At 39.9% G+C, this 27,503-nt stretch overlaps 2 protein-coding genes across 4 annotated transcripts in view; one reads left to right on the top strand and one right to left on the bottom strand.

Moving 5' to 3' along the window:
* The window catches only part of LOC134227874 (neuropeptide SIFamide receptor), a 580,289-nt gene that overhangs the window by 9,797 nt on the left and 542,989 nt on the right, over nucleotides 1-27,503 (bottom strand). The window contains exon 5 of the mRNA XM_062709573.1: nucleotides 25,757-26,022. Coding sequence (XP_062565557.1) covers nucleotides 25,757-26,022 — 266 coding nt within the window. The remainder of the gene's footprint in view (nucleotides 1-25,756; nucleotides 26,023-27,503) is intronic.
* LOC134227873 (tetratricopeptide repeat protein 1-like) overlaps nucleotides 1-27,503 on the top strand; it is a 258,175-nt gene that overhangs the window by 61,342 nt on the left and 169,330 nt on the right. The gene's annotated exons all lie outside the window — the stretch shown is intronic.

Genomic DNA, 27,503 nt, shown 5'->3' with positions numbered 1-27,503 from the left:
GATGCTAAACAGCCCTGACACGACGGTCCTCCGACGAGACAGGAGGTTTGCGCAGGCCCAATAAGCCGCCTTTAAAAACAACTATTACGAACGACATAGAAGATAATACGACTCGATACAATCGGCAACGACCTAGGCGACGAATAAAGGATCACGATTGGAAACTTGGAACTGCAAGTCGCTAGGCTTCGCAGGCTGCGACAGGATAATCTACGATGAATTACATCCCCGCAACTTCGATGTCGTAGCGCTGCAGGAAATCTGCTGGACAGGACAGAAAGTGTGGAAAAGCGGGCATCGAGCGGCTACCTTCTACCAAAGCTGTGGCACTACCAACGAGCTGGGAACGGGCTTCATAGTGCTGGGAAAGATGCACCAACGCGTGATTGGGTGGCAGCTAATCAACGCAAGGATGAGCAAGCTGAGGATAAAAGGCCGTTTCTTCAACTATAGCATCATCAACGTGCACTGCCCACACGAAGGGAGATCCGACGACGAGAAAGAAGCGTTCTATGCGCAGCTGGAGCAGACATACGATGGATGCCCACTGCGGGACGTCAAAATCGTCATCGGTGACATGAACGCTCAGGTAGGAAGGGAGGAAATGTATAGACCGGTTATCGGACCGGATAGTCTGCATACCGTATCGAACGACAACGGCCAACGATGCATAAACTTTGCAGCCTCCCGCGGAATGGTAGTCCGAAGCACTTTCTTCCCCCGCAAGAATATCCACAAGGCCACATGGAAATCACCTAATCAAGTAACAGAAAACCAAATCGACCACGTTCTAATCGACGGTAAATTCTTCTCCGACATCACGAACGTACGCACTTACCGCAGTGCGAATATTGAATCCGACCACTATCTCGTTGCAGTATGTCTGCGCTCAAAACTCTCGACGGTGATCAACACGCGTCGGAGTCGTCCGCCGCGGCTAAACATTGGGCGGCTACAAGACGGTAGACTAGCCCAAGACTACGCGCAGCAGCTGGAAGTGGCACTCCCAACGGAAGAGCAGCTAGGCGCAGCATCTCTTGAAGATGGATGGAGAGATATTCGATCCGCCATTGGAAGCACCGCAACCGCTGCACTAGGCACGGTGGCTCCGGATCAGAGAAACGACTGGTATGACGGCGAATGTGAGCAGTTAGTTGAGGAGAAGAATGCAGCATGGGCGAGATTGCTGCAACACCGCACGAGGGCGAACGAGGCACGATACAAACGGGCGCGGAACAGACAAAACTCGATTTTCCGGAGGAAAAAGCGCCAGCAGGAAGATCGAGACCGTGAAGAGACGGAGGAACTGTACCGCGCTAATAACGCACGAAAGTTCTATGAGAAGTTGAACCGTTCACGTAAGGGCCACGTGCCGCAGCCCGATATGTGTAAGGACATAAACGGGAACCTTCTTACGAACGAGCGTGAGGTGATCCAAAGGTGGCGGCAGCACTACGAAGAGCACCTGAATGGCGATATGGCAGACAACGGTGGCGGTATGGTAATGAACCTAGGAGCACGCGCGCAGGACATGCGACTTCCGGCTCCGAATCTCCAGGAAATCCAGGAGGAGATCGGCCGGCTGAAAAACAACAAAGCCCATGGAGTTGACCAACTACCAGGAGAGCTGTTTAAACACGGTGGTGAAGCACTGGCTAGAGCGCTGCACTGGGTGATTACCAAGGTTTGGGAGGATGAGGTTCTGCCGCAGGAGTGGATGGAAGGTGTCGTGTGTCCCATCTACAAAAAGGGCGATAAGCTGGAATGTAGCAACTACCGCGCAATCACATTGCTGAACGCCGCCTACAAGGTACTCTCCCAAATTTTATGCCGCCGACTAACACCAATTGCAAGAGAGTTTGTGGGGCAGTACCAGGCGGGATTTATGGGTGAACGCTCTACCACAGACCAGGTGTTTGCCATACGTCAGGTATTGCAGAAATGCCGCGAATACAACGTGCCCACACATCATCTATTTATCGACTTCAAAGCCGCATATGATACAATCGATCGGGACCAGCTATGGCAGCTAATGCACGAAAACGGATTTCCGGATAAACTGATACGGTTGATCAAGGCGACGATGGATCGGGTGATGTGCGTAGTTCGAGTTTCAGGGGCATTCTCGAGTCCCTTCGAAACCCGCAGAGGGTTACGGCAAGGTGATGGTCTTTCGTGTCTGCTATTCAACATCGCTTTGGAAGGAGTAATGCGAAGGGCAGGGATTGACACGAGTGGTACGATTTTCACGAAATCCGTCCAGTTATTTGGTTTCGCCGACGACATTGATATCATGGCACGTAACTTTGAGAGGATGGAGGAAGCCTACATCAGACTGAAAGGCGAAGCTAAACGGATTGGACTAGTCATCAACACGTCGAAGACGAAGTACATGATAGGAAGAGGCTCAAGAGAGGTCAATGTGAGCCACCCACCACGAGTTTCTATCGGTGGTGACGAAATCGAGGTGGTTGTAGAATTCATGTACTTGGGCTCACTGGTGACCGCCGATAACGATACCAGCAGAGAAATTCGGAGACGCATAGTGGCTGGAAATCATACGTACTTTGGACTCCGCAAGACGCTCCGATCGAATAGAGTTCGCCACCGTACCACAGACTGCGACCCTCCGCAGACTGCGTGGTTGGCGAAGTGCAGCCATGGACCGAGCTGAATGGAGAAGTCTTTTATGTGCAGCACAGGCCACTCTGACCTTAGTCTGATGATAAATAAATAAAATGAATCCAGAAGGATCCGGTGATTGAGGCAAGCGTCGTAAAACAGTGGCCTGATTATTAAGAGAAGGGGTACATCCACAAAGCAAATCAAAGGAAACTTGATGAAGCGGATCCGAAACGGATTTGGTATCTGCCATTGGGAGTTGCTATCCATCCCAAAAAGCCGCGGTGGCTGAAGTCAACGAAATCTCAATGAATTCGATGCTACTGGAAGTGCCAGATTACTTGAACACGCTACTAAACGTCCTACATATTTGGATTTCGGGAAAAGCGGGTCGCACTCTGCACTGATTTGAAAGAAATGCTTCATCCGATTCAGATACGATTAGAAGATCAGCATGCCCAGCGGTTACTGTGGTGAAAAGATCCATCACCGAAACCGGAAGCGATGCGGTGATTCAGGCGGGACTCGTGAAACGATCTGTAGTCAAGTTAGTTCGAGATTTTTCGCGTTTTGTATTCATAATAATAATTTTAGAAAATATAAGAAAATATGTGTAGATTCTGCTTTAAATCAACAATATTTTGCATTGATTTATGAATAACGATAATTAGAGTAAAGTGCACAATAGTAGACCAGCCATTTTTGCATTATTGCAGAACAATGTAAAAATTTTACTATGAAATTCCATCGGCAGAACCTACCTTACAGTCCTATGTTTTGATTACATGCATTGGAAATGCTATGGAAAGTAAAATTAGATGATTTTTTTCACAATTCTATAAAAAATAAACACGAGAGTGTCCATTATAGGAATATTTTGGGGGGTCCATAATAGGGAAGAAGAACGTCCCGAAACGGAACATAAAAATCAAATGAAGTGTCGACTATACACTGCCAAAAATATCTATATAAGATATATGTGTCGCCGTTATAAAGTTTTGCAATAGCTCAACCCTAATATAATCAATATAGAACCACACATAAATTAAGTAATTGCTAATTCGAGACCACACATAAAGTTTATTTGGATATATATTTTATAAGTAGTTCGCGTGGAGAATGGTTATGTGTGCGCTGATATACATCATAAGTTAAATCTATGGATTTTTTCCAATAAATATGTGTGGATTTTTAGTAGTGTAGGGAAGTAATTTCCTATTATGGACCCCCAGGGGGTCTACTATAGGGCCAATTCAGTCAGACTATAAAATGTTAATTTCATCGTATTGCGTCGTGTATTTGAGTGTTTTATGTATGTATCCTCTTCACGTGATGCAGAACTTGGTATTAGATATCAAGCAGAATTAATATGTTGAAAATGTCTACTCCTTATCACCGGAAGAGCAAAATTCCATTACTAGGGGGTCCACTATTGGGCATTTTACCCTATATAATATCGTTATTTAGCATAGTGGTTGTCGAAAGTGAAAGGTTATTTGAAAAGTGAAAAGGTTATTTAGAAGTGAAAAGTTAAGAAGTTGGAAAATTGAAGAAAGTGACAGTAGGAAGCAATAACACATATAAAAATTTGTTGTTATTTTAAATGAATTTTCATGCAGATATTTGGAGCATGCAAACAAACGCAACATTCAATCGATCTCTCTGTTCTTTTAAATCTAAATAAATTTAGAAGGTGCTTGCTTGTAAAATTTAGTCAAATTCAATTGAATATTGGATGTTAATTCGTTTGTTGGGATCAGCTGCAATTTTACACAGGAAGGTGGTTTGATTTGCTTATATACCATCGCGTGCGGAAGGGTTTCTATCTACGAGTAATGTCTCTAAATTTTTAATATGACATCAGTATCTAATCAAATTTTTATTGCGCAGTTCTGTTTTCTCTATGCGTTCGTCTCGTTACAACTTACTTAGCTGTCTCGGAGCGAACAAAGCAGAGTAAAGGCACTGCTGCTGTACCGTCGACCAACAACAGCTGAATTGATGGATGCCCTTACCAGGGCTATTAGTGATATGAGTGTATTACTTCTACGTGAAGTTAAACGATTTACAATAATATGGAAATGCTAATATCATTTTTCAAACTTAGTGTGTTCGTGATAGACTTAGAGGAGAAAGGATAGATTTGATAGTTCTGTATTAAGGATACGGCAGGCATGAAAAATGTCGACGGACAGCAGCAGTGCATTTACCCTGCTTTGTTTGCTCCGAGACAGCTAAGTAAAGGGCAAGCCATAGTAAACGCGACGTGTGATGCGACGCGACAGTGAAATTTGACAGCCTGTTGATAATGATTGTCATTCTTTTACGTGAGTCGCGTCACGTCGCATCGCTCGTCGCGTTTACTCTAGCTTGCCCTTTACTTAGCTGATTGCATCATCTTTTCCTTCCTCTTTTCTACATTGACTTGCATTTTGAAGTGGCAAGCGCCAGTGTGACCTAACAAATGAGAGTACTTGTACAATGTACATTGAAGATGAATGCTAGTCCCAAGCAACTATGGGCGGTCAATAAAACTCAAGTTCAAGCTCAAGCCTTAGAAATCTAACCTAAGATTGTGTTGAGGAAGATGAGTGTGCTGCTCTTCAATATGAGTAAATTTTTCTAATGAAAACTATAAACAAACAGACAGAGAAACCAATTCATTAACAGTTTACTTCTATGATGTCTGGTTGGCAAATGCAACAATTTCAATACCAACAATAGAAATTTAGCATAGCAATAAAATAAAGGTTGGCTTTAATATTAAAATTGAGCACCTTAATCGAAAACATAAGTGGTAGGCGTAGTAGCGGACACCATCCTTCATAACCGGTACCACATAGTTTTTCAAGAAAAGTTCCCAATGTTGAGAAAATCCGCGTTAGATGTCTTTCGCCATACAAATTTCTGGCGGTTAACTAAAAGCGCCTGGATGTGGCAGCGGCGGGTAGAAAATCAGCCACTGCCAATAATTCATTAGAATTTTTGCCTGTTTGGTGCATTAACCTAAGCTTTCTCTTATGTACATCATTAAGTCATTGCTTAAAATAAGTCATTGTATTGCCAAAAATAGTACATATTAGATATCTTGATAATAGTCATACTTTTGTTTCATGTTTGGGTAAAACATGTTTTCTCATCTTCCAATGAAGGTATGAAATTCATTCAGCAAATGATAATACTCAGAACCAATTTGCTGCGGTTTGCTCTAGTTACAGTGTTGGGATTTATTGTTCTCCCTGGAAGTCAATGTTTTGTTCGCCATATCATCCAATGTATATTCATGCTTCATTAAAAAAAAACTTCTCAGATGTGGAGAAATATCGACAGGAAATTTTTAATTGGCACATCTGCATAATTATCTGAACTTTGAATTCGTCATGGGTGCTTTCGTAGCCCTGATTAGTTATGCTAGTTAGGCTGATGATGTATGTTAACAATATATGAGTTTTTCCTCAATGACAAAAGTCGGTCAGGGCAAAACACAATTACTGCTTTTTCTAGTAGACGTGGGAACTGATCTGGCCAATTACACAAGGTAGGAATATGGAAAAGTTGTTGGAGAAAAAACTGCCGAGCGGTTTGATACGAACAGTTTTCGATCTCATTAGTCAGAACTTTTGTCGGAATCCAATAAGGGGAAAAACCATTTCTCGTCATGGACAATAGTTGTAATGCAAACTACGAAGAAGATAAATGTGCCTCGTTTGTAACTGATAGGAAATTTCAGTGCGTTATTTATTTCCTCCAAGAATTGGAACCCCAATTTCAACTGATTTCAGTCAAATGCTTACGCAATTTAGGCTGGCCCAGCCTAGTAGGTGGAGAAAACCAAGTTATCGAGAAAATTAATCTATGAAAACCTCAGCTCAATCAACCAGCTGTATAAGCTGGCGCTCCTGATTTGATAAATATGGTTTTCAGTCGAAATACGAGATGTAGTTCAAATTTTGCGTGGTCACTAAAAAAAATCTTTATGCCAAAACTAATAAACCGTCCTGCAGAATCAATAGGTTGCCAATCCAAAATATAACTCACCACAAACGATTATTTGTCTAGAGGATCTGCTGCCGTTGGACGCATAAATGTCACATGTTACATTTTAACATTTTTGAGGTTTTGATGTCTAACGTCATAATTTAATACATATTTTTGAAATATTTTGTCAAAACAGAGGTTTTATTCTAGAAAACTCGAAAAAAATCTGAAGTCAATTTGTCACATTCGAACAAATGGACGCATACTTGTCACACCGGGATGATTGGACGCATATTTGTCACACTAAAAAAAGAGATATGTATAACAATCTCACAAAAAGACACCTAGCACTGCGTGATGTGTTCTGAGGATCGTTCATAAAATATACCATGATTTTAGGGTCATCTACAGTCGACGTGGATAGTTTAGAAGAGTGGCTGGTAGTTATGCAAGGTCTTTCCCTACTTTCAGAATTTATATGGACAGTTGACCATGAAAAAAGAGAGGAGGTATTCCCGAGCAGGGGCGAAGAACAAAATGATAACATATCAATAACAAACTCTGCTCTAATAACGTTATAAGTTATTTTCCCGTTATTGGGTAAGAAAGTGTCACGAACATATGAAGGCTAAAATATGTTATCATATCAGAAATTGTTCTTCGAATGTTATGCTAATGTCAAAGTTTGTAGAATGATGGACACCACACGAAGAACTGTTTTGTTCTTCATAATATTTGTTATGGAAATTCAACTTATCACGCCATCACACTGATTGTTGAAGTATATTATAATTTTATATGAATCGTTACACTCCCAAAGCTCTCTCTTTTCTTTCTAAACATAATGGAATTTGTAAATGTTCCATTATTTGTGTTTTAAAAACCACTAGCTGTATGTACATAACCTTGTCCTAAATTGCTAGTTTGTTTCCACTCTTCTTCTTATTGGCATAACATCCCCCTTTGGGACATTGCCGCCTCGCAGCTTAGTGTTCAAAAGCATTTCCACAGTTGTTACCTGCGAGGTTTCTTAGCCGAGTTGCCATTTGAAAAAAGTTATATCACAGTTTGTGTTTGGGAAAAGATTACTGCGGATAAAAACTTTCTAAACCTCACAGGGGCCCTCCTTAGCCTAGCGGCAAGATGCGCCGCTATACAGCAAGACCATGCTGAGGGTGGCTGGGTTCGATTCCCGGTTCCGGTCTAGGCTATTTTCGGTTTGTAAATTGTCTCGACTCCCATGAGCATTATATTGTCTAGAACCTCTCCAAGTATAACGTGAACGGGCTCTTGGGAGAAGGCGATATGAAACTGTAAAACTATTCAAGGCCCGTAAAAAGTGATAAAGAGGAAAAGTGATAAAGAGGAATCCACAGAAAACTGCTTCACCTTCTAGCACTTTGTAAGCATCATCTCGAAAAGACAGTCGTGATTCCTTTTGACGTTGAAGATGTAGTGCATGTCCTTGTCCTTGAAACTACGCCACTGCCGCTAAGAACCGGTTAGTCAACCTCTGGGACCAACTGGCTCCGCAAACGGAAAACGATCACCTGTGTCATTTTTTAAATCGAACCCGAGGAAGTACTGTTCCGATTTCGTGCCACTGGATTATCTGTATTGGATATTCCATTGCCGGTTCCACTTCTACCGACAGGGAAAAATCACACCAAAGAAATACAATTGTCGCTCGCGAAATGTAAAAACAAATTAACAACAACCATCTCTCAGTTCACGGTGTGACAAATATGCGTACATTTTTCGCCTGACCAGTGAATTTCGCGGCATAAGTGTCACATTCGGGTTTTGATTGAAAAAACGTGAAAAAAATTGTTATTTTTAGCAATGTTTAATTCCGGATCAATGAATATGAATATTCTTCTATAGTTTATTACGTTAAAGTCAATAAAAAACCGAAATTTTGCGATAATAGGTTGAATGCATTTTGAAACTTCAAATGCGTTTTTCTCATTTTGCGCGTTTGTAACATGTGACATTTATGCGTCCGACGGCAGATCTATACTAAGAAACGCTAGAACAAAACTATTTTTATTCACGGTAAAACAGGGAGGATCAAGTTTATCAAGGATTCAAGTCTCCCCACCTTTCTCTATACAGTCTACTTCACTTCATATGATCCGTCTTACCAATAAATCATGTTGCTACATTGAATAATCAGATTTCATGTTATCGTGCCACATTGCATATGCTCGACATACCATGAAGCAATAGATGAACCTACCTATGGAGATTATTGATGTCATGTGCATCAAACTATTTCAATTATTATGCGACGCAGAGAATAAATTATTCGGACACTTACCCAAACCCATTAAGTAACATGTAGCTACTGTTCTGATGTTAGTTTTTCATTATTTGTATCCGAATGAGTATTATAATGGTTTTTATGCAACCTATTTGAGTCTCATAATGGTCATTAAAGCACCCATTTTATTGGAATGGAAAAGTAGGCCGTTTTATCACTCAAACATGAATTGTATACTAGGTATTATGATCAGAAATTTGCAAAAAACATAGTTTCAATATGTTTTTCATAAAAAATGCCGAAGATTCATATGGCTCATGATACATTTGAAGGTATTCTGATATATGCCCATAGCTAGAGCCTGTATACAGTAATGTTTAGTACCGACTTTTCAGGAATATGTGATGTTCACTGATGTAAAACAAAAAGTCAACAAACGCTGTTACCGAGTTTTCAGTATTTACAATATTGTTACTGAGTTTTCATTAAAATAGGACGACAGCTTAAGGTCACTCCTGACGGAATCCAAGATTAAAAGTGCTCGCGTTTTCGGGGGCACACCACTCGATTCAGAGGCGGCGCACAACTGTCATTTTTGTTGATTTAGCTTTGCTGCGTCGCAGCATGCGTGAAGTAATAAAAATGACAGTTGTGCGTTGCTTCCGTATCGAGTGGTGTGCCCCCGAAAACGCGAGCCCTTTTAATCTTGGATTCCGTCAGGAGTGACCTTAACATGTTGATCATTTTAGCGCAGTTATTCAGTTCATCATTACGAAATCGTCCTCCACATTTTTACAATCCAAGTTAATCCAATCCAATAAATTTGGAAACTTATCTGATTTTAGATTTCCGCCAACCAGCCTAAAACCCAGATTAATACACGTAGCGACGATGATGCCTTTCTCGTCATTAGAAAAGTCATTTTGCATGTTTTGCATTAATTAATACGCATTGCCTCCATCACTGATTTTTTTTTCGATTTTAAATTTTTTTCCCAAGGCTCTTGAAAAAAACAATGATTTTTCAATAAATCCGAAACGCAATGTCCGATCGCGCCTATTTTCAATAGCAAACAATGGGATCGTATTCCCCGTCGAATGTTGCGAGAAAATCGGGTAATGCTATTGTAATGCCTCGTGTAAATTATGTCCATGTTTTTCGAGCCTAATGCTCCTTGTTCTGAAACAAGTGTTGCGTTTGTGTTGGGAGTGCGTTATAGTTGCCGTGGAGGCAACCATACGCAAACTCAATGAGTCGGGATTTTTATTCGCTTCAATTTAATTCTTCTGTCTCCGCTGTTGCGGGCCATAGAACAAACCAGCACCGCGCACGATGACCCGGTGACGGTGTAGTATTTCGACCGGAGCATATTATTTGCTGCGGCAACAGCATATGAAATGTGCAATTCTTTTTGTATGCTGATGCAATGAGAAATTATCGAACCGAACTTATGGATTTCGAAAGTTATTTAAGGAACTTTCGAAGAGTCTAGTCTTCAGTTCGTTTTAGAGTGTGATATTAGTTGTTAGATTAAGTTAGTGCAGTAAGTGAGTGCGTTCAGTTAGCCAGTGCAGTTAAGTTAAGGCAACAAGTTAAAATATAATGTACTAGCGAAACAATTAAATAAAGATTGTATAACCGGACAATAACGAGTTTCCTTAGTTTGGAAAAAGTGAGAAATTCAGACTGTGGTGGCTAGTGTACGCTACACTATGTTCCAAAAAGTGTGTCTACAAAATTTGTACACATACACACACACACACACACAGACATCACCTAGGTTCGTCGAACTGAGGCGAACGGTATATAACTATGGGACTTGGAGCCTTCTATCAAAAGTTGGTTTTAGGAGTAATTCTATAGCCTTTCGGTACAACTTAATTGTACGAGAAAGGCTAAAACATTAGCGAATTTCGTTGTGGCGAGTTGAGCTATAACCCGCCCGCTACTGATTGGGGCCAAGGATATATCCAATTTCACGTGAATAATTAACATCACTAACTTAGCAACGGCAACGTTAAGGTCCCAAATGCAATTCAGCGGAACGGTGAAGAATACGAAAATTTGACAAAAAATATATGGGCTCACTATCAAATCTGCCATTTCTGTCGCCGTTCCACTGCATTGCGTGGGGGCTTTAAGTGATAGATCCACGGTGCCCCGGTAGACCGTTATTATAAAATAAAAATGTCCATCAAAACCAAGTACAGGGCTTGATTCCTGTGGTAATTCTGCACTTCTGGACCAATTTTTTAAAAAATCTCTAGGAGGAATCTCAAGAAATCTTGATTTGAAGTTTTTAGTTAAGAAATTTTAAAAGAATCCATATAAGAATCCAAAAATATCACCAAAAACCCTGATCAATCCACCTAGATAGATGTCCTTCAATTCTTCTTGAACCTGCCAGTCGGAAGTAATCACCAGCTTTGCAGGGTTGCTTTCCAGCATTCTTGAAATATGCCCTGCCCATCGTACCCTTCCAGCTTTAGCTACCTTCTGGGTACTGGGTTCGCCGTAGAGCTGGGCGAGCTCTTGTTTCAACCTTCGCCGCCACACACCATTCTCTTGCACAACGCCAAAAATGGCCCTAAGCACGCGTTGCCGTTATTAGAACTATAAATATTTACAACTAACTTATCTTACCAAACTGACTTAAGTATGTTTTTGTATGGCTAACTTGCTCGAGTTTAGTATAAGTGTTGCTTTCAATGTTTAATAGAATGAAAGGTAAAAATTAATTTTAATTTAGTGTTTATGTTCATAATGGGGCACGGCAAATGCTGGGTAAAGCGTACCATTGGTACTTCGCGTACCTGAAGGAATAAAATAGACCCCATCTCGCGGTCCTTAGCCTCTTACCCAGCAACTCCTATCCCTACCTCCCCGCGGTGCTGGCCGGGATACGAGCAACCTTAGGGAAGATCGGGTAACCAACCCCGGTGGGAACTATGGTCGTATGCTGACAGGAAGGGGGTTTGCTCTTCCGGAGGTGCAAATCTTATTGAGCGTCTGTTCTCCATGTCAGGATCGGCTCACAACAGCGTCTGTTCTCCATGTTAGGGGCGGCTGATCATCGCCCGACTCCCAGCGAGGGCCTCTAAGTGCACCTGTGCACCATGCTCCCCCGGAAATAAGGAGGAATGGTCCTCCGGAAATTTAGGGGTTTGGTGTCAGGCCCTGCAAGCCAGCCTTTAAAAATCTTAAGCAACGAACAATCAACAAGAGAGTACGGACCGGAACCATCGGCGAAGACCACTGCGACGAAAAGGGACTAGCGATTGGAAACTCGGTTCGTGGGACTGCAAAGCTCTCAACTTCATCGGGGGCACACGCATACTCGCCGATGTGCTCAAGCGACCGTGGATTCGGCATCGTAGCGCTGCAGGAGGTTTGTTGGAAGGGATCAATGGTGCGAACGTTTAGAGGTAATCATACCATCTACCAGAGCTGCGGCAACACACACGAGCTGGGAACAGCTTTCATAGTGATGGGCGATATGCAAAGGCGCGTGATCGGGTGGTGGCCGATCAATGAAAGAATGTGCAAGTTAAGGATCAAAGGCCGGTTCTTCAACTTCAGCATAATCAACGTCCATAGCCCACACTCCGGAAGCACTGATGATGATAAGGACGCATTCTACGCGCAGCTGGAACGTGAGTACGACAGCTGCCCAAGCCACGACGTCAAAATCATCATAGGAGATTTGAACGCTCAGGTTGGCCAAGAGGAGGAGTTTAGACCGACTATTGGAAAGTTCAGCGCTCACCGACTGACGAACGAAAACGGCCTACGACTAATTGATTTCGCCGCCTCCAAGAATATGGCCATTCGCAGCACCTACTTCCAACACAGCCTCCCGTATCGGTACACCTGGAGATCGCCACTGCAGACAGAATCACAAATCGACCACGTTCTGATTGATGGACGGCACTTCTCCGACATTATCGACGTCAGGACATATCGTGGCGCTAACATCGACTCTGACCACTATCTGGTGATGGTTAAACTGCGCCCAAAACTATCCGTCATCAACAATGTTCGGTACCGACGACCGCCGCGGTACGACCTAGAGCGACTGAAGCAACCTGATGTCGCCACTGCATACGCGCAGCATCTCGAGGCAGCGTTGCCGGAAGAGGGTGAGCTCGATGGGGCCCCTCTTGAGGACTGCTGGAATAATGTCAAAGCAGCCATTAACGACGCAGCGGAGAACAACGTCGGGTATATGGGTCGAAGTCGACGGAACGATTGGTTCGACGAAGAGTGCAGACAGATTCTGGAGGAGAAGGACGCAGCGCGGGCGGTCGCGCTGCAGCAAGGTACCCGGCAGAACGTGGAACGTTATAGACGGAAGCGGAGACAGCAGACCCACCTTTTTCATGAGAAGAAACGCCGCCTGGAAGAAGCGGAGTGCGAGGAGATGGAACAGCTGTGCCGTTCTCAAGATACACGCAAGTTCTATCAGAAGCTCAACGCATCCCGCAAAGGCTTCGTGCCGCGAGCCGAAATGTGCCGGGATAAGGATGGGAGCATCTTGACGGACGAACGTGTGGTGATCGAAAGGTGGAAGCAGCACTACGAGGAACATCTGAATGGCGCTGAGAGTACAGGCAGTGAAAGTCAAGGCAGCGGAGGAGATGACTTCGTCAGTTCAGCGGACGATGGAAGCCAACCAGCCCCCACCTTGAGGGAAGTTAAGGATGCCATTCAACAGCTAAAGACCAATAAAGCAGCTGGTAAGGATGGTATCGGAGCTGAGCTCATCAAGATGGGCCCGGAAAAGCTGGCCACGTGCCTGCACAAACTGATAGTCAGAATCTGGGAAACCGAACAGCTACCGGAGGAGTGGAAATATGCCCCATCTACAAGAAAGGCGACAAGCTGGAGTGTGAGAACTTAGAGCGATCACCATCCTAAAAGCGGCGTACAAAGTGATATCCCAGATCATCTTCCGTCGTCTGTCACCATCAGTGAATGAGCTCGTAGAAAGGCCGCTCGACAACGGACCAGATCTTTACTGTACGGCAAATCCTTCAAAAATGCCGTGAATACCAGGTCCCAACGCACCATCTGTTCGTTGATTTCAAAGCGGCATACGACAGTATAGACCGCGTAGAGCTATGGAAAATTATGGACGAGAACAGCTTCCCTGGGAAGCTTACCAGACTGATCAAAGCAACGGTGGATGGTGTGCAAAACTGTGTGAAGATTTCGGGCGAACACTCCAGTTCGTTCGAATCGCGCCGGGGACTAAGACAAGGTGATGGACTTTCGTGCCTGTTGTTCAACATTGCGCTAGAAGGTGTCATGCGGAGAGCCGGGTGTAACAGCCGGGGTACGGTTTTCAACAGATCCAGTCAATTTATTTGCTTCGCGGATGACATGGACATTGTCGGCCGAACATTTGCAAAGGTGGCAGAACTGTACACCCGCCTGAAACGTGAAGCAACAAAAGTTGGACTGGTGGTGAATGCGTCAAAGACAAAGTACATGCTTGTGGGCGGAACCGAGCGCGACAGGGCCCGCCTGGGAAGCAGTGTTACGATAGACGGGGATACCTTCGAGGTGGTCGAGGAATTCGTCTACCTCGGATCCTTGCTAACGGCTGACAACAACGTTAGTCGTGAAATACGAAGGCGCATCATCTGTGGAAGTCGGGCCTACTACGGGCTCCAGAAGAAACTGCGGTCGAAGATTCGCCACCGCACCAAATGTGTCATGTACAAGACGCTTATAAGACCGGTTGTCCTCTACGGACACGAAACATGGACAATGCTCGAGGAGGACTTGCAAGCACTCGGAGTATTCGAGAGACGGGTGCTTAGGACCATCTTTGGCGGTGTACAAGAAGACGGTGTGTGGCGGCGAAGAATGAACCATGAGCTCGCCCAACTCTACGGCGAACCCAGTATCCAGAAGGTAGCTAAAGCCGGAAGGGTACGATGGGCAGGACATGTTGCAAGAATGCCGGACAGCAACCCTGCAAAGATGGTGTTCGCTTCCGATCCGGCAGGTACGAGACGGCGTGGAGCGCAGCGAGCGAGATGGGCAGACCAGGTGCAGAATGACTTGGCGAGCGTGGGGCGTATCCGAGGATGGAGAGATGCGGCCTCGAACCGTGTATTGTGGCGTCAAATTGTTGATTCAGTGTTATCTGTTTAGATGTTAACTAAATAAATAATAATAATAATAAATAATAAATAATATGTTCATAATGGAGAGAAGTAAGACCAGAGTTCGTGTAGAATAATAGTAGTTAGAAGCTTATTAACCGATCTTTGCTGCCAAATCTCGTCAAAGTTCTAATCAACGGACTGGAAAAAGCATGTTTGATATGTAAGCCAAAACCTATTCTGGTACCTCTACAGAACTCAGAAATATGATAATTCAAGATATGGTACTTTGAAGTGAATGGAAGCTGCGGCTTTTTCCAGCTGCTAGCAAAGCCATCAATTGCTTCCTCAAAACCATGCTCGTGTTTCAAAGAGCTGTATCTTGTGTACACTTTTTTGAAATCATTCAGAACCTGCTGATTGAAATGTTAATTAAAAAATTGTTAATGTTTAAGCAGAGTAATGCCGTAATCCGGAAGATCGGGATCCTAGTGAACTCTATGCAATTTGTTGATACCTCATCTGTACTTGATTCACCCATAAATTTACTCAACATGGCGCTTCTCGAGCAACTTTAAAATCGTTTTAACAATTCCGAACTAGATGTGTAGTGACGGAGATAAGCAAAGGTTCATTTTGTTTCTTTTTTAAAGTGTTTTTAAAATTTCAAAAATTGAATATTTCTTCGTCGTAACCGAAAACCCAAAAGAATGTGCATAAAGATTGTCCATTTTTTTCTTTCTCTTGTGCATTTTTCTTGATGTTTTCCTTGGTTCTCGAGATCTCATTCTATATGCCGAGCTCACTCGTAGCTTTTCCTTACCGCCATCTTTGGAGTCATTACCAGTCCGATGATCCTTTTGCGGGGAAATCTCAGAATATGATAAAGCTCCGTCAATTCAATTGTTACAGCATCTGCCGAAGATCTAACCTGTTATATAATGCTAAACAACTACACTACTTTAAACAAATATTTAAGCTGTTGGTTTTTTCATCATTTTTTTCCATACTCCAATCTTTACTTCTGATGCTCGAATACATTTGTGAATACAATAAAAAAAATACAAACTTTAATCTGAATGGCATTCAACAAATAATCTGCAGCCTGCACGTGAATTTATGAATGATTTTGAACATAGCATTCTTGAAGATAGACGGCTTCAAGCCATACAAAAAACATACCTAAGTCAGTTTGGTGAGCTTAATCAGTTGTAAAAATTTATAATTGTATTAAAGGCAACAAATGCAAACTGGTTGAAAACAACTTGGACCACTTTTTGGACGGCTTTGAAGGTATTTTGGGGATATTATTGAATTAAAATATAGATTCTTTTGAAATTTCTTGATTAAAAACTTCAAATCAAGATTTCTCGAGATTCCTCCTAGGGATTTTTTTTTAAATTGGTCCAGAGGTGCAGAATTACTACAGGAATCGAGCCCTGTACTTGGTTTTGATGGACATTTTTATTTTATAATAACGGTCTACCGGGGCACCGTGAGATCCATAATTGATTTTTTTCTCATCTCTTATTATGAGAAATTTGGGTAGAAGAATAAGTTTGGATTTAAATATTTTAACATTTTTGTTCCTGTTATTGTATCATAGTTTTGGTGATACCTTTTACTGAAAAACTCAACAATCAAAAAGCAAGTAAAAAGTTTAGAATTCAAATCACCGTAATTTCAACAGTAAAATAATTCTGCTTAAAAAATGATAAAAGTTTACATCACAAATAATGAGCTACATCCCATTTACTGAATTAATTGAAGAACTGATCAGTGTATCAAGATTCACAAAAATGCAGTAAAAATATCGAATTAAACTCATAAACTAAAGTGTTATGAAAACTCATATGTGAATATGTACGTTATGTGGAAGATATTGATTTGGAAAATGTATTGGAGGTAACCACTTTCCCTTCGATGGGACTCGAACCCATGACCCTACATGGGTTCGAGTCCCATCGAAGGGAAAGTGGTTACCTCCAATACATTTTCCAAATCAATATCTTCCACATAACGTACATATTCACATATGAGTTTTCATAACATTGTAAATTAACGTCCAAGTCGGGTGGTTTAATCCCCGGAAATAGGCAATCTTCGATTGGAATCTTTGATTGAACTGATCTTAAACTAAAACTTAAAGTGACAATGCGTTAAACTTTAAAAAAATACCACCATGAGAATCTTTATGCTTTTCACTTTGAAAGATAAGAGATCTATCTATTTATTCAATGGAACGGTATCTTTTAATTTTGAAAGAATTTTAAAGTTATTTCGAAGAATGAGACGAGTCTTAATTGTGATTAGACGTCTAATACACATTTGTAACAAGCATGTCGTACATGTCAGAAACATGATGTCTGTACAATGAAGTTTATAATGTAAACGTTCTTTAAATATTCATTTTATGCATAATTTTTTTCGGAAGAGCTGTTTTCAAACCACGTGGACAGAAGTCAAACAGTTTTCGATGTGCACTTCCTTTCCATCAGCGTACACATCTGCTCATGCAATTTTTCACTAATTTTTCTGAATGATGAAACACCTCTACCGCCTAAGTTGCCCACATGGTATACGAATAGCTCCTAAATATTTTGGATACTGGATTTGACAAAAAAAAATCTTTTCAAGCCAAAATCCCAATCAATATGAAAGACGCTTTTGCTCCGATGTGCTTATTCAAAGCCGGACTTTCGCCATGGGACGCTTTGAGAGAGCCTCTTTTCTCTTTCTATTTTGTTCCGATCGCGCGTTCTTCACCCAATCGCGCATGCGCTGTTTGAAGCGGTGTTGGTAAGTAGGGGAGAACGGTCCAAAATGTAATGGTAATATTCGTTCATAAATGTACTGCAAAAGATTATATGATGCAAAAGATTATATAATGCACCCCAGAGGTGCATTTTTGACCGTTCTCCCCTACATACTCGGTAGGCACCAAACCGATGTGCTTCTCTACATTGGCACCAAACCGTGCACTGCCAACGGAGAACGCTTTGCTACCTATACATCGCCGATTGCGGTTAGAGCGGATGACCTACACATACAAAATAATGCGTGAATGATGCATGGCGAACCGTTCTCGGCTGAAGGTGCACGTGTTGGACAACATGTGGTGGTGCGTCGTTTCGGTATCGTAGAGTAAAATATAACGCGCCCCCATCGGAGTATTTCAGTTGCCTGCCTTATATCATATGCCGCTTATAGAAAAAATCTGTGCATATTTTACGATTATGTATTTATTAATCGTCAAAAATGTACAAAACATGTGATAGATGCACATAATTCAAATATATATTTGGATAAGAATGACAAGAAATCTATCGAGAGTTTGAATGTTAGGGACAACATTGCTACCTGTACAGTGTACAGGTTGCATATGCGAACACGACGCCTCTGCCTAGACCCAGTATATTTGACTCTTTGACTCTTTGAGGATAAGTGTCAAAAAATAAGTGAAATAATGGTCACAGAAAATCGGTGAAATAATTACCGAACAGCGATTTTTTCCTTTGCTCAACTGTCAAAATCACCGAAAATCTGTAAAATTATTTACCGAACATTTCTTATGTTGAGATTTCGGTGAAATTTCACAGAAATCTGCAATTTATTAAAAGTGTGTAAATAGTCATTAAAAACAATTTAACTAAATTAATCGGTACTTTTTGACACTTTATGATCATTTCGAGTTACCTTTACCGACTTTAGTCAGCTGTTTAAAAATTCATCAAAAATTTATCGACTTCGGTAATCGAAAGTAAGTGTATGCATACACTATTAACAATTACCAAATGCTATAATTTTTTCACAGCACAAAGCCGTGAATATGCTAAGTGATCTGTACTGGTCAAAATGTCAACATTTCAGGATATTTGGAATTCAATTGGTTGCGTCAATATGGGGAGGCTTGATACCCATACAAAAATTTGGCGAACAAATTAAAAAAAATATTTTTCTTCTCAGGCATCTATTCTTGTGCGGTTTTGACGGGGATGGGACATTTGGCCGAAACCCATTCGACCGAAAGCTATTTGGCCGAATGCCTCTAGACTGAAACCCATCTGGCCGATAGGGTCATTTGGCCAAAAATGTAATTTGGCCGAACGGGTTGTTTGGCCGAAAGGGTCGTACGGCCGAAACGGTCATTTGGCCGAAAGAGTAATTTGGCCGAACGGGTAATTTGGGCGAAAGGGTCATTTGGCCAAAAGAGTCGTTTGGCCGAAAGGGTAATTTGGCCGAAAGGGTAATTTGGCCGAAAAGGTAGTTTGGCCGAAATTGTCATTTGGCCGAATGGGTAATTTGGCCTAAAGGGTCATTAGGACGAAAGGGTCATTAGGACGAAAGGGTCATTTGGCCGAATGGGTCATTTGGCCGAAATGGTCGTTTGGCCGTAAGAGTCATTTGGCCGAATAGGTTATTTTAAAAGTGAGGAATTAGGAATGAGAAGAGAGACGTCTCACTTATCACTCCTCTTTTATCACTTCTCGCTGTAAAAAGTGAGATGCGCGAAGTGAGTAGTGAGGCGTCTCACTACTCACTTCGCGCTTCTCATTTTTTACAGTGAGAAGTGAGAAATAAGCAACAAGAATTAAAACGTCTCTCTTCTTACTCCTAATTTCTCACTTTTCAAATGACCTATTCGGCCAAATAACCCTTTCGGCCAAATGTCCTATTCGGCCAAATGACTCTTACGGTCAAACGACCATTTCGGCCAAATGACCCTTTCGGCTAAATGACCCTTCCGGCCAAACGACCCCTTCGGTCAAATTACCCTTTCGGCTTAATGGTATGTTCGACCAAATGGTATATTCGGCCAAACAACTTTCGGCCTAGTGGCATTCGGCCAAATGACTTTCGACCAAATGGGTTTCGGCAAAATGCACAGATTTGATGAAGGATTGGCCCGAAAAAAATATTTATTTAGTAGATATCATAGAAAGAAAATCAAGTCTCCCCAAATTCTGAGATTACATGCGTTGTCGAATTCCATATAAAAAATCGTTCATAAATACACGGAAAACAATTTGAAAAATCAGAGAGAAGCTTTCTACTTTCAGCAAAGCAAGTTCTTGGAGAGTAATCAATTCTCCCCGAATATTTTTAAATTCGATTTTTGACAGCACTCCAAAAATCGATTGTGTATCAATAATAGCAGCAATTTACAGACTGTCACACATCAGTTAAGTTGAATTATATACATATGTCTTAGAGAGTTTTTGCGAAAACCGCGAGAAATTATTCATTTTTTATCGTTACATACATTGGAAATCAGAAAAGGGGATCAAGTCTCCCAAGTCTCCCCTACCCTTTTGGTACATATTTATTAAATTAAAGCCAATTTTTCGTCATTACAAAAAATAGCGAGTGCAACTCGTTTTTTTTCCATTTTTCAGCACTAGTAGTATTTATTCAACTGGGATAAACGTACAACTCATGCTGAAAAAATCATCTTTTTTGCAATTAGTTTCACACGCTATTTTCGCAGTAACGAAAAAAGGGGCTTTCATATGATAGATAATGGGTTACAAGGGTTAGGCAGTTAGGTTAGTCATTATTTGTGATGCAAACTTTAATCATTTTTAAAGTTTTCCTCTAATATTCCGTGCAATGCTGGCTGCAGATTGAGAACCCATCAACAATACGTAGAAATATGGTAATATGGTGGAATTTAAGCCTTGAGTGGAGGTCACTTTAGCATAGGGACGTTCCGATACTTCAAAATATCGATATTTGATTCGATACGATAATCGAATCAAAGTATCGATATCACCGATATATTGGAATGAAAATATCGATATATCGGAAAATCATATGATATTTCAGAAATGAGAATATTTGGAATTTATTACGGAACTAGTATCGTATTAACGTATTACCCCTTTACAATAATGATTGGAAATTACTTTTTTTTCTATTACTTAATCCAATCTGCTTCTAGAGTGTGCCAGTCTAACAATCATCGGCGGTGACATTCGTCGTAGTTTTAACCGGTATCGGCAGCATTTTCGGCATGATACTCGCTATTTTCCGTTCGCTCGGAAAAATCAACTGAAGTATTGACAAATTTGCTGAAATTCCACTGACAAGTTTTCTGTATTTCTCCTCGGGTTATTCTGATTCTTAACAACAGAATATTCTTTCTTTAGAATTTCCACGGAAGTTTTTTTTTATTTAAATTTTCAAAGAAAATTCAGAATACTTACGGAAAAATCCATTGGAATATTTTTAACTAAAAAAGAAAATTATTTTAATCTTTCATCGTTGTTTCACATTAAATTCCCTGGAATTTCGACAGGAAGTACTTTTCGATTTTTATGGACATTCTTCAAAATTTACGCAAAAATTTCAATCAGAAAAAAATCAAAAATTTCGTTAGAAATTCCGTAGAAATATTTTAAAGAAATTCTCTTCAATTCCTACGGGGCATTCTTTTGAATAACGGAAGAAAATTTTCCTGTTTTCAAATTCTTTGAAATTTTAATTTTTGCAGATCTGTTCCTAACTTCTAAAGGTAATTTATCTAATTTATCAGGGCCCTTCTTAGCCGTGCGGTAAGACGCGGATGTAATGCCAATAAGAAGAAGAAGAAGATCTAATTTATCATAGGAACACCTCAAATATTGAATTAAATTCACGTAAGAATTCAAGGATCAGATGTTGCACAACGGCGGTCCATGCAAAGCGTCAAGTTGCCAAACTAGGGTTTCTTACCCCATTCCCGGCCTAACATGCGTACGTCTGCATTATTCAATTGATATTTATGACAAGGAGCAACTTTTCATGAATTTTGTGGGCTGTATAATACTGCATTGGGGTTCACTTCTGCTTAAAAAATAGCTATTTGTGCTAAATATCGTTGAAAAAAGCTTTTATTTGATTTAAATTAACGAGGTGCAGCACTCATTTCAGTCATAGCGATTTCCATTCCGGCATATCATAAAACCAGTTCCCGGCCTAAGCAAAATTTCACTCAATCTCTCAACATTTCTCTCTCATTCTCTCTCGGGACGGTAGAAAATGCGACGTAAACAAAAATATGCACGTTCCACGACAACAAGATGCCAGATGGTATTATTCATAATCATTTTTATTTGGTTGAGAAGATATATTTACTCATCCAAATTTCTTCCAAATACTTAAAAACTATATTTTTTTCACCTTTTGAAATCAAGAGAATTATAAATAACATGATAGCGCCAACGTATTAGACAGTTTTCCTATTAACGATGAAAGATCATTTCCATAATCCTGGCCTTTTGGCAGCACGGTGCGGCTAGAAGTTCTTGGGCCGAGGTGAATTTTTGTTCGGTTTGAGAATACATTTTCAAATGTATTCTAGTATGTTTTTATAAGTTCTAGTGATATGTACTAGTGGTAAGATTGAAGCGCGTGTGTTTAGAATTATTGTGTGGTGATTAACAGCTTCAAGCAATGGTTATATCGAGCACTGTGACGATTTTCAGGTAGGTGTTTATTCGATGCTACCGTTTTGTAAAAGTGGAAAGAATCACTCCGGCTCAGTGGTGTGGCATCGGAGAGTGAAATTTTGAAATCTACATTTTTATTTTCTACAATTGGATCAATTAGGAGTAAAACAAGTGATTGAAAAATATTGAGTATTGTGAAAAATAAATGGGAGACTTTTAGAAAACTATCAATCATAAACCTACGGCTTCCAAACAGTATAAATCATTAGTATTTTGTACAGTGAGCCGGGAACCGGGTCCATATGCCCAAGTAGTGATTTACCCTACTTATGATGGCAGCGCACATCTCACACTACCGAGAAAAATTGTCGCCATAATCATTTTGAGGTATTTTCTTCCAGAAAATACATTGCAATTTTTATTTTTTTTATTTGTTACTTTGTTCTCATTCAATATATCGATATCGAAAGCAAAAATATCGATATGACCGATATATTGAAAACAAAGTATCGATACAAAAATATCGGATATCGAAACAAAAATATCGATATTCCGATATATTGGAAGTATCGGAACGTCCCTACTAGGACACATGGGACCTGTAATTGATTGGCCAGTTAATGCTACAGTCCTGAAAATGTTTCTATAGTTACTATAGTCCAACAGAAACATGACGATCCTGAAAATGTGTCTGAATGTGATCAGCTCGTCTAGCAAAGTCATTAAATTACATGATTATTTCATTTTAAATTTTACATATACAAAACTGCTACTTTGTCCATTGGTGTAACTAATGAAATATTATAGGGAGGCTAATTTTCTTAAAACTTTTTTTCTTTTTACAGTCATAACACAGAAAATTTATCATTTTTTATGATTTGAAAATTGAAAATTTATCATTATTGATTTGATTTGATCCTAGAATACAGTATATAATATTAAACATTGAATAATTTGACGAACTAATGCTTAACGACTGTGGATACATAACGGAAACGTGTAGTTTTCGGCTCTTGCAGTCTTGTAACGCAGCAAAAACAAGTTTACTTCTGCATCCAACGGTTTCGGTAATTTATTTTACCTTTTTCAAGGATTGGAAGATTTTTTTTTAAAGGATTGGAAGAATATGTACAAAAAAACAATCTTCCAATCCTTCCAATCCAAAAGGTAAAATAAATGACCGAAACCGTCGGATGCAGAAGTAAACTTGTTTTTGCTGCGTTACAAAACTACAACAGCCGAAAACTACACGTTTCCGTTAAATAATTTGGTTAGTTTAATAATTTCTTTGGTGTAAGAGGCGAACCAGTCTCCGGCTGAAAACCTCTTCAATAAAGCTATAATAATAATTTTCTTTGGCTTACAATTACAGTGGCCCGACAAATCCTACGAGCTTTCAAACGGCGATCTGATCACAACAAACTACCCAACAAACAATTTAAGCTGAATAAGCTAGTTTTGTTGCTGAAGAAGGCTATTTTTAACTATATAAGCGCTTTACCCGACTCCAATGTTTGTTGGGTAACCTTACTTTCCAGTTCAAATAAATTCTAGGATGATTTTAAAAAATTCAATTCTTCATCCTAGTACAACTTATTTGTCGATAGTTTTCAATTTAGTTAACAAATTTAGCAACAAATAAACTTATGCATAAGTTCCCATGGGAACAAATTTAACGCATATTTTCAATTAACTGTCTGAGTAAATTCTTGCACGAGTTGTCACCTAACTTCATTTGTTCACGCCTACTGGGACTTTTACACTGTTTATATTGTTTCGGCTACAATTTAGGAGCTAAGAAAAGCAAAATAAATCTGTGGAGTTTTTCCATTCGAAAGAATTCCAAGTTCTTTCTTATTTAACTTTTACTTACCTCTCCTTGAAATCAAAGAGTTTTACCGAACCTTTCTCCAATCTCAAGAAGCCTAGCATGATAATTAAAAATTCAAATTTTCAGAAAACAGCAGCAAAGTCTCTACAACACTTTACTAGACAAATCTGCAGAAAGAAACGCCTTCGCAACATTTAGATTCGATACAGGCATACGATACGCCACTGCTGAAATTTCTTAATGCGATGTTTACATATCTGCCCCTTTCAATATATATAGAAACGCGAAGGATGAATGGCTCGCTACAAAAATCTCAAAAAATATTTGTACCGTGACAGGCCATAAAAGTGTGCAATATCTGCTTTATTTTTGTGTTTTTATTACCACTTTTAACTCGGTGAATTGAAGGAATATGATTAATTTATCGACTAGTCACTATCTTTCGCATATATCTATCAAAATAATTTTGCAATTTTAATTTTAAAATAAAGCACAACATCCTTTCTTGACTGCCTTTCAGGAATTGATCAAAGAACCCACGATTCTTTCGTTTGGTCATTTGGTCGCCTGAAATAGAAAAAGGCTCTCTGTCTTATGACGATCACGACCTTTTGTAGCACTGTGATACGCTGCATCGTATTTGTTTTAGCTAGAAAGCTAAAGATCATATTCTCGATTTGGCGAACAATTACTCACAAAACTCTGAAAAAGAACTTGAAAATCTTAATGGTCTGATCATTTGCTGATAAATTCCATTGCACAGTCAGGATTTGTTAGAAAATTTACGAAAGCCTAAGCAATATATGCCATTTGAAACTAAAACAACTTGACATAATTTTTAAAGTCCTCGATATCAAGACAATACAGGCAGTCAATTTATTCTCTGCATTTACCCCCATATATAATCAGAAGACTAGATATGTGCAATACTATCTTATGCAATGTGGCAACCATTCTAACTAGCTAGATCGTAGGTGGGCTAAAGCCCCCTAGTCCTTCCTAGCACCCTGTAGTTTTGCTAATGACTTTGCCGATCAATCGGTTATAGAAAATATAAAATTACTAAATAATAATGTCAACTAGTAAATTTGGATGACAATTTTTTAATTCACTTCTCAATTTTTCTGGAAGGTGTCACACGTAGATCTGTGGGTCTCTTATTTATGCTTGTTTCATTACCCTTAAAAATCGGTGTAAATCTAAGCCAATCCCAAGTTGTATTGATAATGTTTCATGGCTTTCAACTTGAATCATTAACTCTATTACAACTTTGATGTTTCGAACCGCGAGCTATATGTAGTTAAAAATGAATGAATTCTATTCAAAGTAATTGAGAAACGCTGATGTGGTCCAAAATAAATAATTGTACAAAACGGAAACTGCTGGTCTAAAAAAGCTCTCCAACGAAATGTGTTTATGTGGCACGGTACACATGAAATCTACCGTCAGCCTTAATAGCTACATAGTAGACTACACAACACAGGGCTCTAGTACTTCCGCCGCTGAAACTTTACGGTACCCGATCGTGATGCGATGCTGTCCTGTTTGAGCAGCGTTTGCCGCGATATGCTGCTGTCCTGCTTGAGGAGCATGTGGCGCGAGAGGTTGCTGTCCTGCTTGGAGATGGCATGGTGCCGGCGGCCGCCCTTCTCCTCGTAGATGTACGACACGGCGTCTGTGGACTTCATCGATGGGCTGTACGGTGGGCGCTTGGTGCTGTTGTGATAGTGCGACGACTTTCTAGTGCTCGTCGAGGACGATGCGATGGCAACGGTTTCGTAGTACCTGGGAAGCGGAAAACGATTCATTAGTGGTTTTTTGGAACGTTGCTGGTTGCATTCGGTGCTGATTGGTTCAACGATGCGAATGAAATTTGATTCCATTACAGCCTAGAGCAACCTTTCGCACGAAAAAGGAAACCTCTACAACGTAAATATCATTTGTGGGATACGACGGTTGTGTAACTATCCTGATGGAAGATTTATTCAAAATGAAAGAAGAAGCGAAGAAAGGAATAGATTGTAAAATAAATAAAAAAGGGCGAAAAGCGATAAAAATAAATAAAACCCTGATTAATCCACCTAGCGGTGATGGTGCCTTTCTCGTTCATTATAAAAATAGTATTTTGGCCATATCTCTTGAGCCCATAGTCCGATCTGGCCAGTTTTCAATAGGAAACAATGGTAGAGTATCCTGCGTCGAATGCAATTTGTTGCGAGTAAATCGGTTAAGGATAAGTGCCTGAAAAATGAGTGACATTTTTTTACTCAATTTTTCTATAAAAAAAGTGGTATTTTGGCCATAACTTCCGAGCCCATAGTCCGATCTGACCAATTTTCAATAGGAAACAATGGTAGAGTATCCTGTGTCGAATGAAACTTGTTGCGAGTAAATCGGTTAAGGATAAGTACCTGAAAAATGAGTGACATTTTTTTTTGGTCGAGTGCGCACAGACACACACACATACACACACACACACACATACACACAGACATCACCTCAATTCGTCGAGCTGAGTCGATCGGTATATAACACTATGGGTCTCCGGGCCTTCTATAAAAAGACTAAAATAAATACTCCCCCTAAACAATTAGAAAATTCCCATAAGAAAATAGAAAATTGCCAATAAAAAAATCAGGGTATGAGCAATAAATAATTATAAAATTTCCACAAATAAAACAAAATTTCCATAAACAATTAAAAATTTTCCACAAAACAAAAATAAATAAGCACTTTTAAAAGCAAAAATTGCAATTATAAAAGAAGAATTTTCCATAAAAAAATTAAATGTTCCGCGATATAAAAAATTTCCATAAATAAATCAATATTAGCAATAAAAAACAACAAAATTTTCCACAAAACAAAAATATTTTCCATAACAAAATAAAATTTTCACGAAATGATCAATAAAAAGCAATAAAAAATAAGAAAATTTCCATAAAGAAATATAAAAAAGCAATCAAACTGTGCTTTTTTTCCATAGATGACCCCTTCTTTAAAAGCGTTTAAAGTTCATGTAAAATTTCATCAGCTTTATTGCTTTCTTGTATTTTTTAATGGAAATTTTCTTATTTTTTTATTGCTCTTTATTGATTATTTTGTGGAAATTTTTTATTTTTTTATGGAAAAAAAATATTTATTTTGTGGAAAATTTTGTAATTGTTTATTGCTAATATTGATTTATTTATGGAAATTTTGTATTTTTTTCGTGGAACATTTTCATTTCTTTATGGAAAATTCTTTTTTTAAAATTGCTATTTTTGCTT

The sequence above is a fragment of the Armigeres subalbatus genome, chromosome 3 (assembly GCF_024139115.2).
Source record: "Armigeres subalbatus isolate Guangzhou_Male chromosome 3, GZ_Asu_2, whole genome shotgun sequence".
NCBI classification, from domain to species: domain Eukaryota; kingdom Metazoa; phylum Arthropoda; class Insecta; order Diptera; family Culicidae; genus Armigeres; species Armigeres subalbatus.
The sequence above is the reverse complement of the archived record's forward strand: the minus strand, read 5'-3'. Positions and strand labels throughout refer to the sequence as shown.